This window comes from Rhamphochromis longiceps, linkage group LG4 (assembly GCF_057381845.1).
Source record: "Rhamphochromis longiceps isolate RC_006_pf linkage group LG4, R_longiceps_female_GT1.1, whole genome shotgun sequence".
Taxonomy (NCBI): Eukaryota; Metazoa; Chordata; class Actinopteri; order Cichliformes; family Cichlidae; genus Rhamphochromis; species Rhamphochromis longiceps.
The window spans coordinates 31,188,616-31,208,853 of record NC_140560.1 but is presented as its reverse complement, the minus strand read 5'-3'; the positions used below and the strand labels follow the sequence as shown (position 1 = coordinate 31,208,853).

General features: G+C 38.8%; 2 protein-coding genes across 2 annotated transcripts in view; one reads left to right on the top strand and one right to left on the bottom strand.

The window, feature by feature from the left end:
* Nucleotides 1-943, bottom strand: part of vat1 (vesicle amine transport 1) — a 28,199-nt gene extending 27,256 nt beyond the window's left edge. Inside the window, exon 1 of the mRNA XM_085404492.1 lies at nt 296-943. Within this exon, the coding sequence (XP_085260618.1) occupies nt 296-721 (426 nt within the window). The 5' untranslated portion in view covers nt 722-943. The remainder of the gene's footprint in view (nt 1-295) is intronic.
* A 7,082-nt stretch (nt 944-8,025) lies between these two features.
* Nucleotides 8,026-20,238, top strand: part of rnd2 (Rho family GTPase 2) — a 41,941-nt gene continuing 29,728 nt past the window's right edge. Inside the window, exons 1-2 of the mRNA XM_085404489.1 lie at nt 8,026-8,344; nt 8,826-8,913. Of these exons, the coding sequence (XP_085260615.1) occupies nt 8,243-8,344; nt 8,826-8,913 (190 nt within the window). The 5' untranslated portion in view covers nt 8,026-8,242. The remainder of the gene's footprint in view (nt 8,345-8,825; nt 8,914-20,238) is intronic.

The window sequence follows — 20,238 nt, the reverse complement described above, 5'->3', positions numbered from 1 at the left end:
AACCACATTAGCTCAATATTAAACCAAAAAGCCGATTTATATTATCCCCGTATTTTGGATGAATTGCCCTGCAATCGATTGATGACGTTAAATTAATTTAATCGTGGAAATGGAAACCCGACCGCTACTTTTTTCCAGTGAAGGGAGAAAAGCCTGACACGCCCATGCCCAGATGTAACAGTTCGGCCCCAAACTGAATGAAATACATATCACCAAAACATAAAAAAAACTTGCTGTGCTTGTTTTAATATGACACAGTAAAAGAAAGAAAAGGCAACAGCTAGTTTGTGCTTACTTTTCTGTCTGTTACTTCCTCCCCTACAGCCTCCACCACCCCGGAGCACTCCATTCCCGGGGTAACCGGCGGGGACGGCAGCCGGTCGTACAGCCCCTGTCTGGCCATCAAGTCGGCGAAGTTCAGTCCGCATGCCTTGACCCGAACCAGGACCTCACCAGCCTTGAGTGTCGGCTTGCCTTTCTTCACCTGCAGCTTGACTTTATCATACCCCCCGTAGCCGGTGAGCACCAGAGCGCGGTAGGTGAAGGTCTCCTCTTCAGGGACCTTCTCGGTGGTCGCCGCCGGGGTGGCCGCTGCCTCTGCGGCGGCGGCGGGTGGGGACTCCGTCTTGGGTGGCTCGGTTTTGGGCTCCTCGGTAGGTTTGGTTTCCTGCTTTTGGTCCACGGCGTTTTGCTGCTGAGCAGGTGCGTCTTCTCCAGACATTGTGCAGACAGTGATGAGCCTAGAAAATCACTTGGAGGTTTTTTTGACTTCTTGTGCTTTTGTTGCCGTGGACGGGCTTGCTGCTTTCAGTCAGATGCTTGACTTGCAAGTAAAAGAAAATGTGAGGGACAGAGCTCCTTTTTCAGCAGTCTAGCATGGAGACGCGACCCGTGCAAAGTGGGCTGATCAGTGGCCAGTGGTTGTCAACGCCGCGCTCTGACAGAGAGTGTGAGTGGGACGAGACATAGGCAGTCTGGAAAACACGGAGTGCTGATGAAGCTTGGGGATTGGCTTGTATGACTGGGTGGATTTGGCTGTCTGTCTTTGACTATAGAATGAGCCTATATTGCATTAAGCAGAGGGATGATTTACAAAAAATGTCAATTAAGACTGAAAGGCAAGTAAAGCAATCCTTGGAAAAACGTTCAAGCCTGCTATTCCTTCCAATCCTCTTAAGAATATTAAGGTGCTGTGGTTAAAGGAAAAAGTAGCTTTAAAAATAGAAAAGCACTTCAAAGAAAGCTGCAGTTAAAGATTAATACAAGATTAACTACACCATGTGACACAAAAATACCACCATAGACTCAGTAGGCTTTTCATTTTAGGCACTGAATTATATAAACATGTTTATTTAATATTTCTTTTAGCAGGAATGTGTTGGCTGTTTACTGCAGCCTGTTTAACAGTGAGGTTTGTGGAACACCAGGAGCCACAGGAAACGTCTGTTTATGCTGCCTATTCTGCAGTAGGATTTGCAGGAACTTTGGACCTGCTTACTGCTCATTGTTGTAACTTCCCTGCACAGACAGCTCAGAAAAAAATATGAGCTTGTGTTGAGGTCAAGCCAGTGTTTGATGAAACGATATAACCTGCTTTGTGTTATCCTTCCACAGAAAGGAGGATCCAGAGCCACGGGGCAGGATGACTCTTCCAAAAGTGGAACACTGGCACTCATAACATTCCCAGCTTTACTGTGAATATTATTCGCTGTATAATTTTAGAATTTTTTAGAAGCTTGTTGCGAACAAAAACATACAGCAAGTAGCACACGTAGCTGCTTATATTTTGTCCCAAACAGAAACATTTCCACTCATCAGCTCAATGCCTTTAGAGTTGAGGGCCTAGCCCAGTGTTCAGAGAGCTGTGACCACAAGAGGAGTGGTGAGACACCTTGTGGCTGTAAAGTGCCACTCAGCACAAACTCAGCAATCAATATCCCACAGCAGTGTAATGATGTAGGATGCAGGCATTATTGATCTGTCACTTTGACACAATGTTATAAGGCAGATGTCTATTGTTTCCCAACAGCACTGAGCCACTCTGTACATCGCTATGTTCAGGTTTCTCACATCTGAGAGGCCTTTCTTCACTTTAACTATGACAAGTCAGGAAAATGGCTTCATGTAGCAGCGACAAAGGGGCTTCGAAAACATGTCCATCACAGAATAGGCTTGCAATTAAAGGAAAGTAGGACCAAAGATGTACTGGACACCTGGTGTAGTGTGGAGACTTTCTCTATTGTCTAAGTAGGTTACTGAATGCACTATGTTGCTCGGTGGTGTAATTCAGCCTGAATAAAGTACTGTGTCACCACACTGCCAGGAAATAATAGACCGAGTCTGCAGGGAGTCTGGCTAGTCACCGAGGATGTGTGTGTGTGAACTACAAACACACACATATTTTCATTTCCATTAAAACTGGGCAAATTGTGGGACTAACAACAAATCTATGAGAAAAAAAAAATCAATGAGAGCTCACTTAAACCCTCTACGTGGCTGTCAGCATGAATTATTACTGCAAATGTATGAAATGAATACAGCTGTGTGGCTATGGTGACTTATCAGCTTATTGGTGAATGTTTTTACCTTGTTAATAAAACAAAGGTAGTTTTTTTCCTGTATGGTTTGGTTACATTATCCTTGAGGAGGAAATCATTTTCAGAACTGGCTTCTTGCTTAATCTGTGGTTTCAGCCCTTTTTGCTTATGAACCCTATCATTAAGATAAGGTTCATAGGCAACTATTTTTGACTGTGGATTGTGAAAAGTTAAACTGTTACTTTGAATTTATCCTACTCTGGCTGTATCATATCGATTCTCTTCAGGGACTTGAAGAGTAAAATTCTTTTCACTATTTAAGATTTTATCTTGACCAGTTCAAACCCCAAGAATCAGAATCTCCGTGACAGACCTATGATCTGTGCAATTTCTGTGACGGGAGGAGGTTAAGAAGCTAATTGTGCTAAAAAGTGTATGTGTGTGCCTTAATCCATTAGATCCACCCAAAACTTTTTGATCTTAGCATTACAGGTGCAACTGCCACAAAGGCTGACCTGGAGGGAGGTTCGAAATGCGAGTATTTCAAAGCAAAAAGGCAACACGGTTCAGTTTTTATGTTGAGTTTGAAATAAAATGCAGACTGTAATAATTTCACTGTAAAGCCTTCAGTCTCAATCAGTTGTACTTGGCACATTTACAGAAACTGAAAGCTTGGAAATAAGATGATCACCCACTGGGCATTTCCAAAAATTGGTTATAGTTTGGTGTCGAATGATCCACTGCCATATCTGCACTATTAATCCATGGGTGTAATGAATTTGCTGGCTGAGTAGACTGTCAAGCATCTCTTAGCATTTAGCAGTATTCAGCACAGTCATAATGATAAACTGGCAATGGCAGGTAAAGCAGACTGAACCGTCAACATTACGGTGAATGCAAATCTCCCACTTTTTACTACAAACACTTTTATGCAAATAAATGCAATGTGGGTAATGTGAGTGGTTTGTGCATTCTGCAGAGTAAGGCTGTCTCTTTTTCTTGTGTGAGGTATTGTTTCCCTCGTGTTCAGCTATTTTAACAAACCAGGTCTCCAGGTCCCTTAACAGAGGTATGCTGTTTAAGTAAAATTAAACTCCATGAAATCTTTAGATATAGTTATTATAATGTACACAAGTTTTCTTAAACTGATAATGATCTTGAAAACATCCTAAATTTCTGCATGCTACAGGTCTTTGTTCCCCGAGTAAAACAAAACAAAAGCCTGCTTTAAAAATGAATGAATACTGCCACCTGCTGCTCTAATGACTCCAACATGAAGCATTTACTTTTTTAAAGATTCATTTCACTCAAATTAATTGAAATAAATATACATAGTACACAGGGCAAAACAAATTGTACAATTCCAACAAGTTTGAAAGTCAATATTTGGTATGAGCATCTTTATTCTTCAGCACAGCCTGAACTCTCTTTCTCATCATTTCTTTTTTCAAGAATAGTTCTCCAGGCCTCTTGAGGGACATTCAAAGCTGTTCTTTGGATGTTGGATGTCTTTTGCTCTGTTCTCTCTCAAGATGAGGTCCAAGCTCTCGGAAAGCCAATCCATTGTTTGTTTTTCTGTTCAGGTATGCTTTTAATAGCACTGCTAAATTATAGCCCCAAACTATGAAAGAGGACCATGTTTTACAGATAATCGTAGACAATCACAGTTTTACCTTTCTCCGGACTTCTTTCATACATATTGATGATAAGTTGAATGAAAATGTTCAAATATGGATTGATAAGACCGTAAGGCCTGATGTCACTAATTTTCAATCCAGTTCCTGTGTATGTTGGCATATTTCAACCTTTCTTCCTGTTTCCCTTCCTTAGGAATGGCTTCCTGACATCCACTCATCTATTGACACCATTTCTAATGAGGCTTCTGAAAACTGAAGAGCCACATGCATCTCTCAGGTCCTGTGTTTGGTCTTTGCTGAATTCTTTCCTGTTTCTAGGACATGAGATTTAGATACTTTTGAAATGCTGTAGATAGTTTTTTAGGCCTGCCACTTCTTCTTTTATTCCTTATTTGTCGAGTTTCCTCAGTTTCTTAAGGACGATTTGCACACTATGCAGAGATGTTCTAAGTTTTCAGCTAATAGCTCTTGGGGAAATGCCTTGGTGGTGCAAAACTGTCGAATTGTATTATCTTTCTCATTTTTTATAGATTCAACTAAAAAAAAAGGGCATCAAATCGTAATTTTGCAAAAAAAACCCAGTCTGTAACAAATTGCCTAAAGAGACATTTTGAAATGGATCCTTTGTTTTTTTGTTATGTTTAGACAAAACACTGATTCATTCCATGACATCCCAAACAAAAGCAAACACACACACACACACACACACACACACACACACACACACACACACACACACACACACACACACACACACACACACACACACACACACTCAAATGTTAGACTGGTAAAGTTAGAGCAAACAGTTACAGAAGGCCTGTAACCAAGATAACATATAAACCCTGGCAGAATACTTTCAACATATTGTTGTGGTATGATACATAATGAAACACGGTAACACAAATGTTAATATTTAGCTCAGGTGTGCATAAGCGAGTTATCCAATGTAGAATGCAGAGGAAGGCAAAATGAACAAAAACGATGGTAAAGCAAGACAGGAAATGAAAATATTGCACAAAAAGCAATATCAACAAAAGATGGATACAAGGTAACCAAACAGATCATCTGACAAAAGCAAAGATACTCTGAATTTACCCAGATTACATTTTTTGAGCTTTTCATATGGTTTAGAGCCTTGTTTTTTCAGCACTTACTTCCACCTTTAAAATATATCAGTATTATCTCTATATTACTGTATTCTATATTCTAATCTTCCCCAGATGTATTTATTATTAAGACTTATGTCTGATTTTTAATCTCTTTAATTAATTTATATAATTGCTTATTACTGCAAATCATTGTAATTTTATTAATTTTTTTCTGCAGTTTTAATTATTGGCCTATTAGTCATCTGTGAAGCACTGAACTGCACTAAGATTCATCAAATGTGCTATAGAAAATAAGATTTGATTGAGTAATTGGTACTGATGTTTCAATTTATCCGGTATTGGTATTTTTGCAAATGATATCGTTAAACACTGAGTGGTAGCTACAGTCAGACAGTCAAAGCCCTCATAATCAAGACCACAAATAGTTAAATAGTTAATATTTTAAATACGATTGTAAGCATTTCCTTGATTTTTTTCTCCCACGTTTTACAGGCTGTGACTAGAATAGAATCTACCTAGCTACCACACTAGGTTTACTGATGTAGACCCAGTGTAAAAATACTTTTATGATGCTTTTATCAAAATTATAGATAAACATGTGCCCTCTCACAAATTTAGAGAAAAAAGCTGAGACAATCCTTATTTTTTTTTTCTGTTCCATCTCCTCACAGAGAGAGATGCCACCTGGGCCAGAAAAGCTAAATCTGAGGCACACTGGCTGATTTTTAGACAGCTCGGAAACTCTTAAACCTCTTTAATTAAAAAAGGCCTAATCAGAATTCTACCTCAAAAACCACTGAACACCGTAATGATCCCAACTCCTTTTGGAAAATAATAAAACTTTGTACAGCGATGTAACCACAGACGAGATGTCAGCTCTTAAAGATTCAGGTAATTTAGGTGAAAAATGTGATATTCTAAAGTGCTTCAATGAACTTTTTTTTAAAATCTACATCCAGGATTAGAAAAACTTACTGAACAGAGGCATCTGTCTGCTCATAGTCCTATTCGGATTTATTTCTCTCATTAATACAAACAAACTCTTTGAGTAGTTTAAAGTTGCTTATTGCTGCATATTTTTGTTTTCTTAATTCTTGATATGTCTAATCTCTTGTTGGCTTGTCCTTAATCTTTGAAGCATTTTGAACTGCACTAACCTGCATTAAAGATGCTAAACAAATAAAGTGTGATTGATTGATTAAGTTTCAGGTAACTTGTATTGGCTTATACCATAGGTGTCAAACTCTGGCCCGCGGGCCAAATTTGGCCTGCAGCCCAATTACATTTGGCCCGCGAAGCCATACCAAATTACTATTAGAGCTGACCTACTGGTATTATACAGCTAATATATATATTGTTTAGTATTAAGCTTTGCTTGTTCCATATTCAGTTTTTCAGCAAAACTTGTTTGAGTCCATAAGAAAAGATTCATTCTTATATCTAGAGGAAGATTTTTTTTTTCAATAAATATTAGCGTTAGCCCGCGACTTTGTTCCAGTTTTGAATTTTGGCCCACTGTGTATTTGAGTTTGACACCCCTGGTTTATACGCTTATGACTTGGGGTCACTGCTGTTGTATAGCCCACATTTATATGAGCTGACACTTTTTTTCGTCCACAAGGAGGCGGTGTCGGTCTTCAAACAACCAGAGTTGAGTCAAGCGCTGTGTCTTGGCACGTGGTACCGCATCATTTCATTATCTCATTCACAAAAACATTAACTCCCCTGCGGGGCACGCACTTCTAAGGGATATCAACTAATTGAAGGGCTGCAAGAGCCATAAAACAGCCCATTCACCTCCAACTACTTAATTTGATGGACTATTTTATCATGGTATGCTGCATTTATTGTATCACCATTAAAAGGTCACGTTGGCATTAAATCGAGGGGCACAATGTCCTGAGCATTTATGCAGCTTTGCCAACAGTGAAATAAGGTTTTACATTTGGTAATTATCATAAGACAAACAGCTATCCCTCCATTTAAAAAATATTACATAACAAACATTTAATAATGTATATTCTCAAAGACACATTAGGGCTAATAAGACCATGTAAATCTTAATGGGAAATTGGAATTTACCCCTTTAACTTTTTCACATTATAGTTATAGCTCTATATTTAAAATGATGATAAACACATCCATAAGTTTAAGCCTATTTACAATAATTTATTAGCAAAAAGTATAATTCCTCCCCTGTAGCTGGTCAGTAAGTCAAAACCCATCACAAAACGTTACTGAGCAGGCTTTGAATTTTTCTTATTACGTATTTATTCATTTTATACTAAATAGGCCTTTTTTTAAAAAGGGAAAAGGCAGATTTAAGCAGATGCTCCAATTTTATGTTAAACGCGTTTCATCATGAAATATGACACAGTTAAGTTAATAAAGACATGATACTGAGTCCTTATTAACTTTGAGATAATTAGCTGTAGTCTAGTAGTGTTAGTCATAACCCTAGTGATATCATTTTTGTGGACTTAATTAGGTTTCTGATGCAACAGAATACAATCACTACAGGCATAAAATAGCACTGATTGGTTTCCATGAACACTGGGTCGCTTTTTCAGTGAAATCATACAAGAGAAAAACAAACCCTGTGAGCCATTTGTATAGTTGGACCTTAATTTCTAATAATAATAAGAGCAGCATACAACATGTGAACGATGTGGCTCATATGTGAAAATGAGGAAGGCGTGGCCAGTAACCAAAGTAGCGGAGTTTCCAGGGTGGGCTGTGTGCGTCCTGCTCGCAGTTACGGGAGCGGAGTGTCAGACGGAGTGTGTCAGTGGGACCGGGGCACTGCGCGTCGGACAGCAGAAGCTGGATAAAGCGCACCGGCTCTGCGCATGTATTTGCTAATTTTTCTTCAAAGTGTTGAATTCCGCTGCGCCTCTTATCGGATGCTGGATGCAACACCTTTCCGTGTCAAGAATACACGTCTGACGGACAAACCATGGACAGTCTAGGGAGCCGTTGCAAGATTGTGGTGGTCGGGGATACGCAATGTGGGAAAACTGCGCTCCTGCACGTTTTTGCCAAGGACTGCTACCCAGAGGTAGGTCCAGCTATTAAAAAAACAGTCGAAACTTCGGTCTTTCTGTAGAGGAGGGAACCGCGGAGTTTATGAATAACTACAGCACCGTCATTTAAATGTAACGCTCTACTCGGCAGCTCAGTTTCAGCACTAATCCGGCAGGTTACATCCACCTGTCTAAACACACTAATGCTCAAAGAAGAGAAGGAGAAAGAACCTTAGCGCAGACATGAAATAAAGGACTGTAAAATGACTAAATGAACTGTAGTGTCTCCAATACAGACTACAAAACTTTAAGGCTTTGTCTTTGCTGTGTTTCTAAACATAATATCCCCGAAAGCATTTGAGGCAGCCCAGCTGTGAAATGTGTCTGCCTTTATTGTATTTGTCAGCTGCATCGTTTCAAATGTCATACTCTCAGCAGTCTAATCACAGTCACTATAAACAGAGGCTTATTATGCCCCTTTTCATCGGGTAACTAAAATAAATCTTTTATTTTCAGAACTATGTGCCCACAGTGTTTGAAAACTACACAGCCAGTTTTGAAATAGAGAAGCACCGGATTGAACTGAATATGTGGGACACGTCAGGTAAGACTATTTCACGTCTCTGTCTGTGCTGTGTCTTAGAGGCTGACATTAAATCAGTCGTCTCCTAGCCCTGCCGTGGTGTCTGTCCCTGGGTGCGACAGGGTGGCACTGCCTCCAACTCCCTCTCCAACTTTTTCAGCAGTCATCTCTTTGACAAATTGCTTTGACCTAGCCAACTCGAGATGCCTTTTGTTTTTAGACGGTTTTGTTTGTTTGTTTGTTTGTTTGTTTTTTAACTCAGGACATCTGCTAGTGCTGGAAACTTTGGTGCCAGCCATGTCTCTCTGTGTCTTGTGTGTGCATTCTTTCATGAGTTGTCCACTGTGTGTGGCTGCCTCTTCTCATGATCTGGCTCAGGGTCAGGCAACTGTGGGGAGGTGAAAGGGGTTATGGCGTGGATAATTCAGACAGGATGGGCCTGAAGGGACCCGTAACAGCTATAACCATTTAAGAGCTTTCCTCAGATTTAGATGGATGCAGCAGTTGGCTGACATACTGGCTAGTACTGGGCTAATCTTTGTCTGCTCGTTTGATTAAGTTTCCCCATTTTACACATTTTCAGACATCCGATCAAGATTTATATAAAGTTTTGTTTCCTTTGGATATTTTATTAAGTAATTTGCTGACAAATAATTCATGAATGGACTTCATTCCTCAACCCTGTGCGAAATTAATTAATTACGTTTATTTTCAACTCCATACACATTCATTACTTTCAGGGGCTTTCTAAGGGCCATATCATACCGTTCACGGTAATACCGGTATAATGTTGGGCAACGATAAGAAAATGAAATATCGTGATAGAATATGGGTAAAACACGCATGCGCAGTGCCTTTGTTTTCATATGCACATGGCGGAAAAAGCACTGCGGTGACAGAGAATGAGAAGGGCGAAAGCGGAACGTTGAACGAAACGGATGAACCAGAATTGGTTTGTAAAAATGCTGCAACTTCAGTGGTGTGGAACTGGTTTAGCTTTTGTCTGTCAGATACACAACAAAGCACTATTTTTGGTAGAGCATGCTAGCGGCTGTCGTTATTACCGTGTTTTTTGGAAAATACGGCACACTTAAAATCAATCCTTTGATTTTTCTGAAAATCGACAGAGCCCCTTATAATCCCGTGTGCCTTATGTATGAATTCTGGTTGTGTTTACTCACCTCGAAATGATTTTATGTACACAGCGCTCGAAAATCTGTCAAATGTTTTAGTACGACTTTGCTAAGCTACGAAGCTGCACCGCTTGATGGATTGTCGGAGCATTACAACTATAGTAGGCAGGAGCCTCGCTGAGTGATACGTACTGTGCTTCAACATAATATTACCGTATTGTGTGTGTATAACCTCTTTTTAAGATTTCTGGATATTATACATGGTTATGCTGAGGATATGTCGGCCAATTTCCACTGGAAATGCCTTTTGGTTAAACTGTCAGCAAGGAATTTGCACTGTTAAATTTTTATATAACTTTAATGCAAAAAACAGCTTCTTGTTTAAGTGAAAATACATTGATGTTTTTTTTTTGCATTAATAAAGTTGTGGAGTTTTGTCTAGTGTCAATTATATAGTCAGTTATATCATTATCGCAAATTTTCAAATGTATATCGTGATAAATATTTTTGATCATATCACCCTGCTCTATTTCTAACTTTAATTTTTTCAGTCATTAAAAATGTCTAATTTGAACATGCTGATATGTTCTGAATAACAGCATCAGTGATATCAGTGTATAAGTGTTATTGTTCCATAGAAAGGAATCCACATGTCGGGAGTGTTGTTGAATCACAGTGGAACTTTCTCTGAAAACAAATCATCTTTATTTTAGTGGTGTATGACCAGGCTGTAGGACTCCTGCATGGGAAGCCAGGATCTATCCCTGTCTTGTCAGTGTGGTTAGATTTACAGCTATGTGGATCTGAGATGCTGCATGTCACAGTCTTCTCATGCCAGAGGCTCCTGCCAGTTATCTGACCGGTGACATGGCTCAGTAGTTATAGCAGTCTGTATGGGATCCTTCCAGAGGGAATTCTTTTATGTTACCATAAACATTCCCAAACCTAAAACTGTCTTGGGAGAGACTATGAGAGCATTTTTATGTTACAAGACCAGTCAGCCAAAGAATGTTGTTTTTTCTTGAACCTCATGTCAGCTCCAGAGAGTAAATCTGCTTGAGCCTGTCAGTCAGGGGTTCCAGGCCCTCTCAGGCCCAGGGCTACAACTTAGAAGAGTTCCTTATCTCTCAGCTGTAAGAGTCTAATGTGGGAATGTTGTGCTTCTGTCCATCTTTAAACGCCTAAAGCACCTTTGGCAGTTTTAGACGTTAATCTTCAATCAGGAGCCGCCCACCCTACAACAAACATGACGTCACCCAGCCCACAGGGCAAATGTGTGTGTGCATGTGTGGTTGTTTGCCTATGTGCTTCTGTGTGTGTGCACATTCAGAGGTCCTTGGTGGTCTGCCATTATTCACTGATTCACGGCAAACACAGATGTTCATATTTTCTCTCAACAAGAAAAATAATTGGCTCACACTTAGATGGAAAAGGCTTTCATCTGAAAAGAATAGCATGTCTCCCATCGTTCCTTTATTTGAGTCTGAGTATTTTATTGCTTCACCCTCTCTCCGCCTACGGCTCCCATTCTCATGCTCTGCTTTAATTTTCTTTCATGTACCATAAGCACCGTCGCCAGCAGTTCAGTGCAGAGACTCTTGGGACTCTCTTGGGTCACACAGTCATTTATCATTGATCAAGTATTTCAGACTTTATCAGTTAATTTAAGTAAAATCACAGTGATCAGTGCTATAAAATGTCTTGACATGCCTGGCGTACAGTCATCTTTGGTGAACTTTGACCTGTGAATTTACTCTGTGAGGCTCTTGCAAGTGTTCTTGACAAAGCTGACCTTAAAGGGAACAGACAATGAAAGACCAATAGCTGGTAAACACATGCTGTTATCTGTACAGGTGCAACTACAATCCACTGAACATTTTCATTTTGACCTGTTTGCATCAATCAATTTTCGCGTTGCGCTCCAATTTTTTCCACTCCATTTATACACGCATTATTGTCTCACTTTCAGCCTCTTCTCATAAACTTTTGTCTCCCTTTTAATTGCTGCTGTAGTCTGCACGCTGTGGCCGGGCTCAGTTCACAAAACATTATTGATTGCCGTTTGAGGCGAGGCTATTTAAACAACTTGCTTCTCGCCTGTTTCACATTTCTCCAGTAAGGATAAATGGATATAATCATTTAGAAATGCTCCCAGCGTTCACTCTTGCATGGAAGTCAACCACTGATTCACGTGGTCACCATAATTTCAGTTCTTCTACTAGGTCTCATCTTTGCAGGATGGGTGAGAACAAAGGTAAGCTGTTTATCTAATTGAGGTCGTCACTCCCTGTAAATCTGTACGTTTGTTCATGTGCAATTTTTATAGAACTCCCTAAACATATGGGTATTTTAAGACGTATTAAGCAGAAACAAGGAGGTCAGACAGCTTATGGGAATCAGAGGGCAACCTTCAGCTGTACTTTGTATTCTTCCCTGCATTCGGCTCTAGACCATCTGGAGAATTAAATCAATTAGACGGTGATTGAATGGAATTCAGAAGAGAAAATAAAAAGAGAAAATAAACACACTATATTTGGATAAATGTGTGTCCATGTTACATGACATGGTGATAGATGGTGTAGTCGGTTTCAGCAGTGCTGTATCTGTTTTTTAATTTATTTTAAAAGCAACATAAGCTGTCAAGTGGTCAAAATGTCAGCGTGGGTCGGTGATAACTTATCAGAGATCGTTAGTGATAACTGTTGATGCTCGTGGGCCTCTTTGGTAGTCAGCGAGTCAGGAGCTTTTACTGAGCCTGAGGCAATGAGGCACTCATCCTCTCTTCCCATTATGGTAAAGGTGCCTGAGAAAGATTTCTTGTAGCTTTGGCCTGAGAGTAATACTTCAGTGAGAGGTGTGCATGCTGTTTCTCAAAAAGTCCAATTCATGACAAGTCGGGTTTTCCCAAAGTTCCCACAGCAGTACCTTCTTGTCTGTTTGTGTTTCTCTTCACAGCTGTCTCTCTAATGCCTGACCTGATTCTTTTTTTTTTCCTGCCTGTCCTGTTTGGATCTTTAGCCATCAGAATTGTTGTCTGAAGGCCAAGAAAGATGCCAAGTGGATTTACTTTGCCAAGTGGATCATCATGGCCTTGCTATATTGGTCCATTTGATTGACCTTTATTATAACTAGAAAAATTTGCATTTCCTGCGAAAATGCAGTGTGGATGCTTTAAAGCTGAAGCTGTATGCAAAAAGTAGCTGAAAAAGCTGAAAAGTTGCAGAAATTGTAAAAACTTTGCAGAAGCAAAGGAACTTTGCTAAAATGGAATAACTTAGCAGAACTGCAATATCTTAGAGGAAACATAATACTTGGCAGAAATACAATAGCATAGCAGAACTTAGCAGAAATATTGTAACTTACCAGAAACATAACTTCTCAAAAATACAAGAATTTAGGAGAAATAGTATAAGATAACAGAAAGAATATATTTAGACAAAAATACTTAAGCATTACAGAAACACTATGATTTAGAAAAATAGTACAACATAGCAGAAATACTGTGATTTACCAGAGACACTGTGATGAACTATGAATATTGTAATTTTAAATTAAGACTATGTTTTAGCACAAATATTATAATTTGGCAGAAATACTATGATACAGCACAAATACTCTGGTTTAGCACAAATATTATAACATAGCAGAAATACAATTATATAGCAGAAATGCTATATTTAGAAAGAAAAATATAATATAGTAGAAATAGTATGATTGAGCAGAAATACTACAATATAGCATAATAACAATGATTTAGCAGAAATACTATGATTGAGCAGAAGTACTAAGATGTAGTAAAAGTACTTTGATTTAACAGAAATACAATTATGGAGGAGTAATACTTTAAAATGGGAGAAATATTGATACACACACACACATACACAGAGCCTAAAGGGAAGAGTATTTGTGCCATGGAGTGTTAAGAATGTGAGGTCCATATTAGAAAAGCTGGTAAAATCATAAAAGTTTGCAGAATTGTAATAAATGATGAATATGAATTACTGGTCTGTGACAGTGTATTAATTTGTAGGGAAAAAAACATGTTGACCAAGGTGGAATCAAACCCACGATCTTTGGCTTGCAGACCCGTGTCATTACCAACTGCGCCACTGGGAAAGAGAGGAGCCGTTTTGAAAAACAGGGTGATGAGCAGTCAGAATTAGATCCCGGTGAGAGGCGAAAAACGCCGTTTTTTGGAGTTACAAAACGTTGTGTAACTCAAAAACTAGGTGGACTAGAGGCATAATTCTTGTACTGGGTGAATCAGCGGACTTTGGTGTACTTTGACTGCGATTTTCATTGCTCTTTGTACAACCGTCGCTGAGATATGACGAGAGAGGAAACGGAAGACCTCAGACATGATTGGCTGGCTGGGAAGCCGTGCAGGCCCTGATATGTGATATGTGTCTGAGTCCGCACAGAGGATTGGCTGCCTGGCAGAAATATATAGAAATAGTATGATTAAGCATAAATACTACATTTAGCAGAAATACTATATTAAGCACAAATCCTATAAAAAGCAGAAATAGTATATTAAGCACAAATCCTATTAAAAGCAGAAATAGTATATTAAGCACAAATCTTATAAAATAGCAGAAATAGTATGATTTAGCACAATAGTAATAAGTTAAACAGAAAAATTGGAAAAGCAAAATGGACAGCTGAAGAAATGCTGAACATGCTGAGGGTCCCTCAAATATACTTGTAAAATGAAAAAAATCAGCAAAAAAAAAATATAACAGCCACACAATCAGAAATATGTACACATAAGGAAACACACATGCACAGAGAGACACACACACAAGATCCAATTCAGTCAACCAGTCTAAATATATTGAATTTGAATCTTAGAATGAGATCATCCCATTAAAAGGCCTTCTCTCTCTCTCTCTCTCTCTCTCTCTCTCTCTCTCTCTCTCTGTCACACACACACACACACACACACACACACACACACACACACACACACACACACACACACACACACAGGGAGAGAGAAGTAAGTTTCTAGCTCAGTCAGCCTGGGAGCTGCTGAATTTGAATCCACCAATCAGAGAGCCTGTGCACTTTTTCCCGCCAAAACAGGTGCATCTATTTACACACGCAGCACAGAGAGACACAGGATTATCCGGTTGTTCAGTCTGACGTCACTAGCCGTGTCTGGGTCTAAACTCCGCTGCAGGTCCATATATCAAACGATCACTATGGCATTACTGTGAGTTGAAAAACTGTATAAAGTCTTTCATCTTTAATAAAATGATCAGCGTTCTGCTCTACCAGGTGTAACAATTGAGTTTAACATCCAGGCATTCATGAAAACAGAATTTATGACATTTAACGGAGTTAGAAGTTAGCAGGGAGTTAGCTCGCTAGCTTCTATCTAAATACAATATAGCATGTCCTGACTGCGGGGTTTTGGAAACAAATTAAAACGTACAGCTCTGTTATCACTTCCAACATAAATGAAGACAGAAAGCTAAACAGCAGTGACGTTTGTAGGGTTACTGAAGTTTGGCTAGCTGGTATATAATGATGTGCTACGTGACCGCTAGCGACACAGCTATGTTAGCATAATATAAACAAGCTAACTTTTTTTCCACTTGATAAAAGTTACCGTGAGTGTTCTCGGTGGTCAGGAACAAATGTAATTGCATGGCAGGATGCTGTAAACGGACCAAACTTCAGCCAGGAGAACAACTGAGATAATCCATCCACAATACGAGGTTAGTCATTCATATACTGCTGCATGGGCTGGGCTGTAGTTACATCCTAAGGTTTTAAAAACTGAGCTTAAATAAATGATTAGCGGTAATAAAAGCCGAGGGAGGTCAACAGTGATCGCTGACTGTTTTAGGAGCTTTTTGAGATCAAATAGAAGAAAATACATAACATTAAACATGTTAACAACACAAATGCCATATTAAACGCAGACTACTTTAGACCCGGAAGTAGGATTCATCGCGTCATCACTGAACAACCGGATTGCAGTCTATTTCTCATAATGACGACTCCCCTCAAACAAATGACCATAATTTCCTAACCGTAGGGGCTAGAGCGGTCATTCTTACACCGTTTTGTTCAGAAGAGATGGGGGAATCTTCAAGTGTTGACAATTTATCATTAAAATATGAATTTTTAGAGATATATGACATGGATGACTTGTTGACTTAGAAGCCACGAATTCCCCAATATGCAAATTTGAATGCCTCAGACCACATATATGATTGGCTGGCTGGGAAGCCGTGCAGGCCCTGATTTGTGGATTTGAATTCCTCAGCCCTCAGATATGATTGGCTGGCTTAGAAGCCATGAAGGCCCCAATATGCAAATTTGAATGCCTCAGGACACATATATGATTGGCTGGGAAGCCGTGCAGGCCCTGATTTGAAAATTTGAATGGCTCAGTCCTCACAGAGGATTGGCTGCCTGGGGACCTGGCAGAAATATATAGAAATACTATGATTAAGCATAAATACTACATTTAGTAGAAATACTATGTTTTAGCACAAATACTATAAAAAGCAGAAATACTATAATTTAGCAGAAATACTATATTAAGCACAAATCCTATAAAAAGCAGAAATAGTATGATTAAGCATAAACACTACATTTAGTAGAAATATTATGTTTGAGCAAAAATCCTATAAAAAGCAGAAATACTATATTAGGCACAAATCCTATCAAAAGCAGAAATAGTATGATTAAGCATAAATACTACATTTAGTAGAAATACTATGTTTTAGCACAAATAGTATAAAAAGCATAAATACTGTAATTTAGCAGAAATACTATATTAGGCACAAATTCTATGAAAAGCAGAAATAGTATGATTAAGCATAAATACTACATTTAGTAGAAATACTATGTTTTAGCACAAATCCTATAAAAAGCAGAAATACTGTACTATGATTTAGTAGAAAAACTATAAATAATCAGAACTACTATATTTGGCAGAAATACTATATTTTGCACAAATCTTATAAAATAGCAGAAATAGTATGATTTAGCACAATAGTAATAAGTTAAACAGAAAAATTGGAAAAGCAAAATGGACAGCTGAAAAAATGCTGAACATGCTGAGGGTCCCTCAAATATACTTGTTAAATGAAAAAATCAGCAAAAAAATGCACAGGGAGAGAGAAGTAAGTTTCTAGGTCAGCCTGGGAGCTGCTGAATTTGAATCCACCAATCAGAGAGCCTGTGTACTTTTTCCCGCCAAAACAGGTGCATCTATTTACACACGCAGCACAGAGAGGCACAGGATTATTGCAGCCTATTTCTCATAGTGAGGACTCCCCTCAAACAAATGACCATAATTTCCAAACCGTAGGGGCTAGAGCCGTCATTCTTACACCGTTTTGTTCAGAAGAGATGGGGGAATCTTCCAGTGTTAACAATTTATCATTAAAATGTGAATTATTAAAGATATTTGACTTCTAATGCACCATAACTGAGTAGAGCGAAGCAAAAACTGGCTTGACTTGCCCTCAAACAACGCTTTGTAACTCGAAATCTATTTGGAGTATCGATATCATTCTTTCACCGTAAGAGACAGCAGGCTTTGGTGAATAGTCATGGAAATTTTCAGGTCTCTGTGGAAATCCAACAAAAAGTTATGACGAGAGAAAAAAGTGGTTCATTTCCAGAGTTTGAAATCTGAAGAAATCTGAGCGACGGACGAATTTCCTACCCTCAAACAAGTCCAACTCATTTCAGAACGGTAATACGTGAGAAAGAAATTCTTGAATTGTGAGCGTCACGAGTGTCTGAAGATATACCGGGACAAGCCTCATGTCTTAACTTTGCTTCGTTAAGGAGATATGACGATTCGAATATGCCTCTCATTACAGAAATGCAGCGGTGATTTTGAACAAACTCTCCATTGACTTTATATGGAGAGTTTTCCGACATTGTGTTGGTCTGAGGAGATTTGCGAAAGTTCTATGAATACCACAACAATGATAGTGACATTTTCGGAAACCCAGCAAAAATACCTATGTTTTGATGTATAATTTGTGGAAGTTGAGTGAAGATTGAGCAAGTAGCAAGAAGTTGTTCGGACATGAAGAGAAGACTGCAAAACCTTCAGTGGCACACTGGAAGCCAAGTGCATAGCAACCATGACAACGCATGTATTTTGTGAAAAATCACAATTTTGCAACTGAAAACTTTAAGAGGCATAAAGGTAAAACGGTAAAAGATTTGAAAAAGCTGAATCATACCTGAATAGCCCAATAATTTGAGAACATTTTAAAGTTTGAATGGTTGTTCTACGTGAAAATATGAGGAAGTAGTTAAGTTTCAGAAACAAGCAAATTTTAGCAGAATTGCAGAAGTTTCCCATTCATTTCAATGGGACAAATTAAGCTTAATATTTTAAAAAGTATAATAGTGAAAAATACCAAAAGACATAGCAGGAATTAGCAGAAATAGCAGAATATTTTAAAATTTGAACGGTGAAAATCGGCTGAAAATTGTGGAAGTAGTTAAGTGCCAAAAAGTGTACGGAAGTCCCAAGAGGAACTCAAGAGTGTGGATGCTTAAAGCATCCACACAATTATGTACTGACCTGATTCTCACGTGAAGCCCAACACTTTTAAGTGGCAGTCCACAGGCATCTTGTTTTCCTTTCTTCTTTTGCTGACATCTTTAGTACTAATCGCTCATGCTGTGGTGTTATTTTGCAACTTACTTCCTCGAGCTCGCTTGTCATTGTGTGGATGCTTTAAGCATCCACACTATTGAGTTCCTCTTGGGACTTCCGTACACTTTTTGGCACTTAACTACTTCCACAATTTTCAGCCGATTTTCACCGTTCAAATTTTAAACTATTCTGCTATTTCTGCTAATTATGGCTATGTCTTTTGGTATTTTTCACTATTATACTTTTTAAAATATTAAGCTTAATTTGTCCCATTGAAATGAATGGGAAACTTCTGCAATTCTGCTAAAATTTGCTTGTTTTTGAAACTTAACTACTTCCTCATATTTTCACGTAGAACAACCATTCAAACTTTAAAATGTTCTCAAGTTATTGGGCTATTCAGGTATAAATCAGCTTTTTCAAATCTTTTACCGTTTTACTTTTATGCCTCTTAAAGTTTTCAGTTGCAAAATTGTGATTTTTCACAAAATACATGCGTTGTTATGGTTGCTATGCACTTGGCTTCCAGTGTGCCACTGAAGGTTTTGCAGTCTTCTCTTCATGTCCGAACAACTTCTTGCTACTTGCTCAATTTTCACTCAACTTCCACAAATTATACATCAAAACGTAGGTATTTTTGCTGGCTTTCAGGAAATGTCACTATCATTGTTGTGGCATTTATAGAATTTTGGCAAATCTCCTCAGACCAACACAATGTCACAAAACTCTCCATAGAAAGTCAATGGAGAGCTTGTTCAAAATCACCGCTTGATTTCTGTAATGAGAGGCATATTCGAATTGTCATATCTCCTTAACGAAGCAAAGTTAAGACATAAGGCTTGTCCCAGTATATCTTCAGACACTCCTGACGCTCACAATTCAAGAATTTCTTTCTCACCTATTACCATTCTGAAATGAGTTAGACTTGTTTGAGGGTAGGAAATTCGTCCTTTGCTCAGATTTCTTCAGATTTCAAACTCTGGAAATGAACCACTTTTTTCTCTCGTCATATCTTTTTAATGGATTTCCACAGAGACCTGAAAATTTCCATGATTGTTCACCAAAGCCTGCTGTCTCTTACGGTGAAAGAATGATATTGATACTCCAAATAGATTTAGAGTTAGAAAGCGTTGTTTGAGGGCAAGTCAAGGCAGTTTTTGCTTTGCTCTACTCAGTTATGGTGCATTAGAAGTCAAATATCTTTAATAATTCATATTTTAATAATAAATTGTCAAGACTGGAAGATTCCCCCATCTCTTCTGAACAAAACGGTGTAAGAATGACCGCTCTAGCCCCTACGGTTTGGAAATTATGGTCATTTGTTTGAGGGGAGTCGTCACGATGAGAAATAGACTGCAAAAATCCTGTGTCTCTATGTGCACCTGTTTTAGCGGGAAAAAGTATACAGCCTCTCTGATTGGTGGATTCAAATTCAGCAGCTCCCAGGCTGCTTGACTGAGCTAGAGACTTACACACACACACACAGGGAGAGAGAAGTGTGTGTGTGTGTGTGTGTGTGTGTGTGTGTGTGTGTGTGTGTGTGTGTGTGTGTGTGTGTGTGTGTGTTTC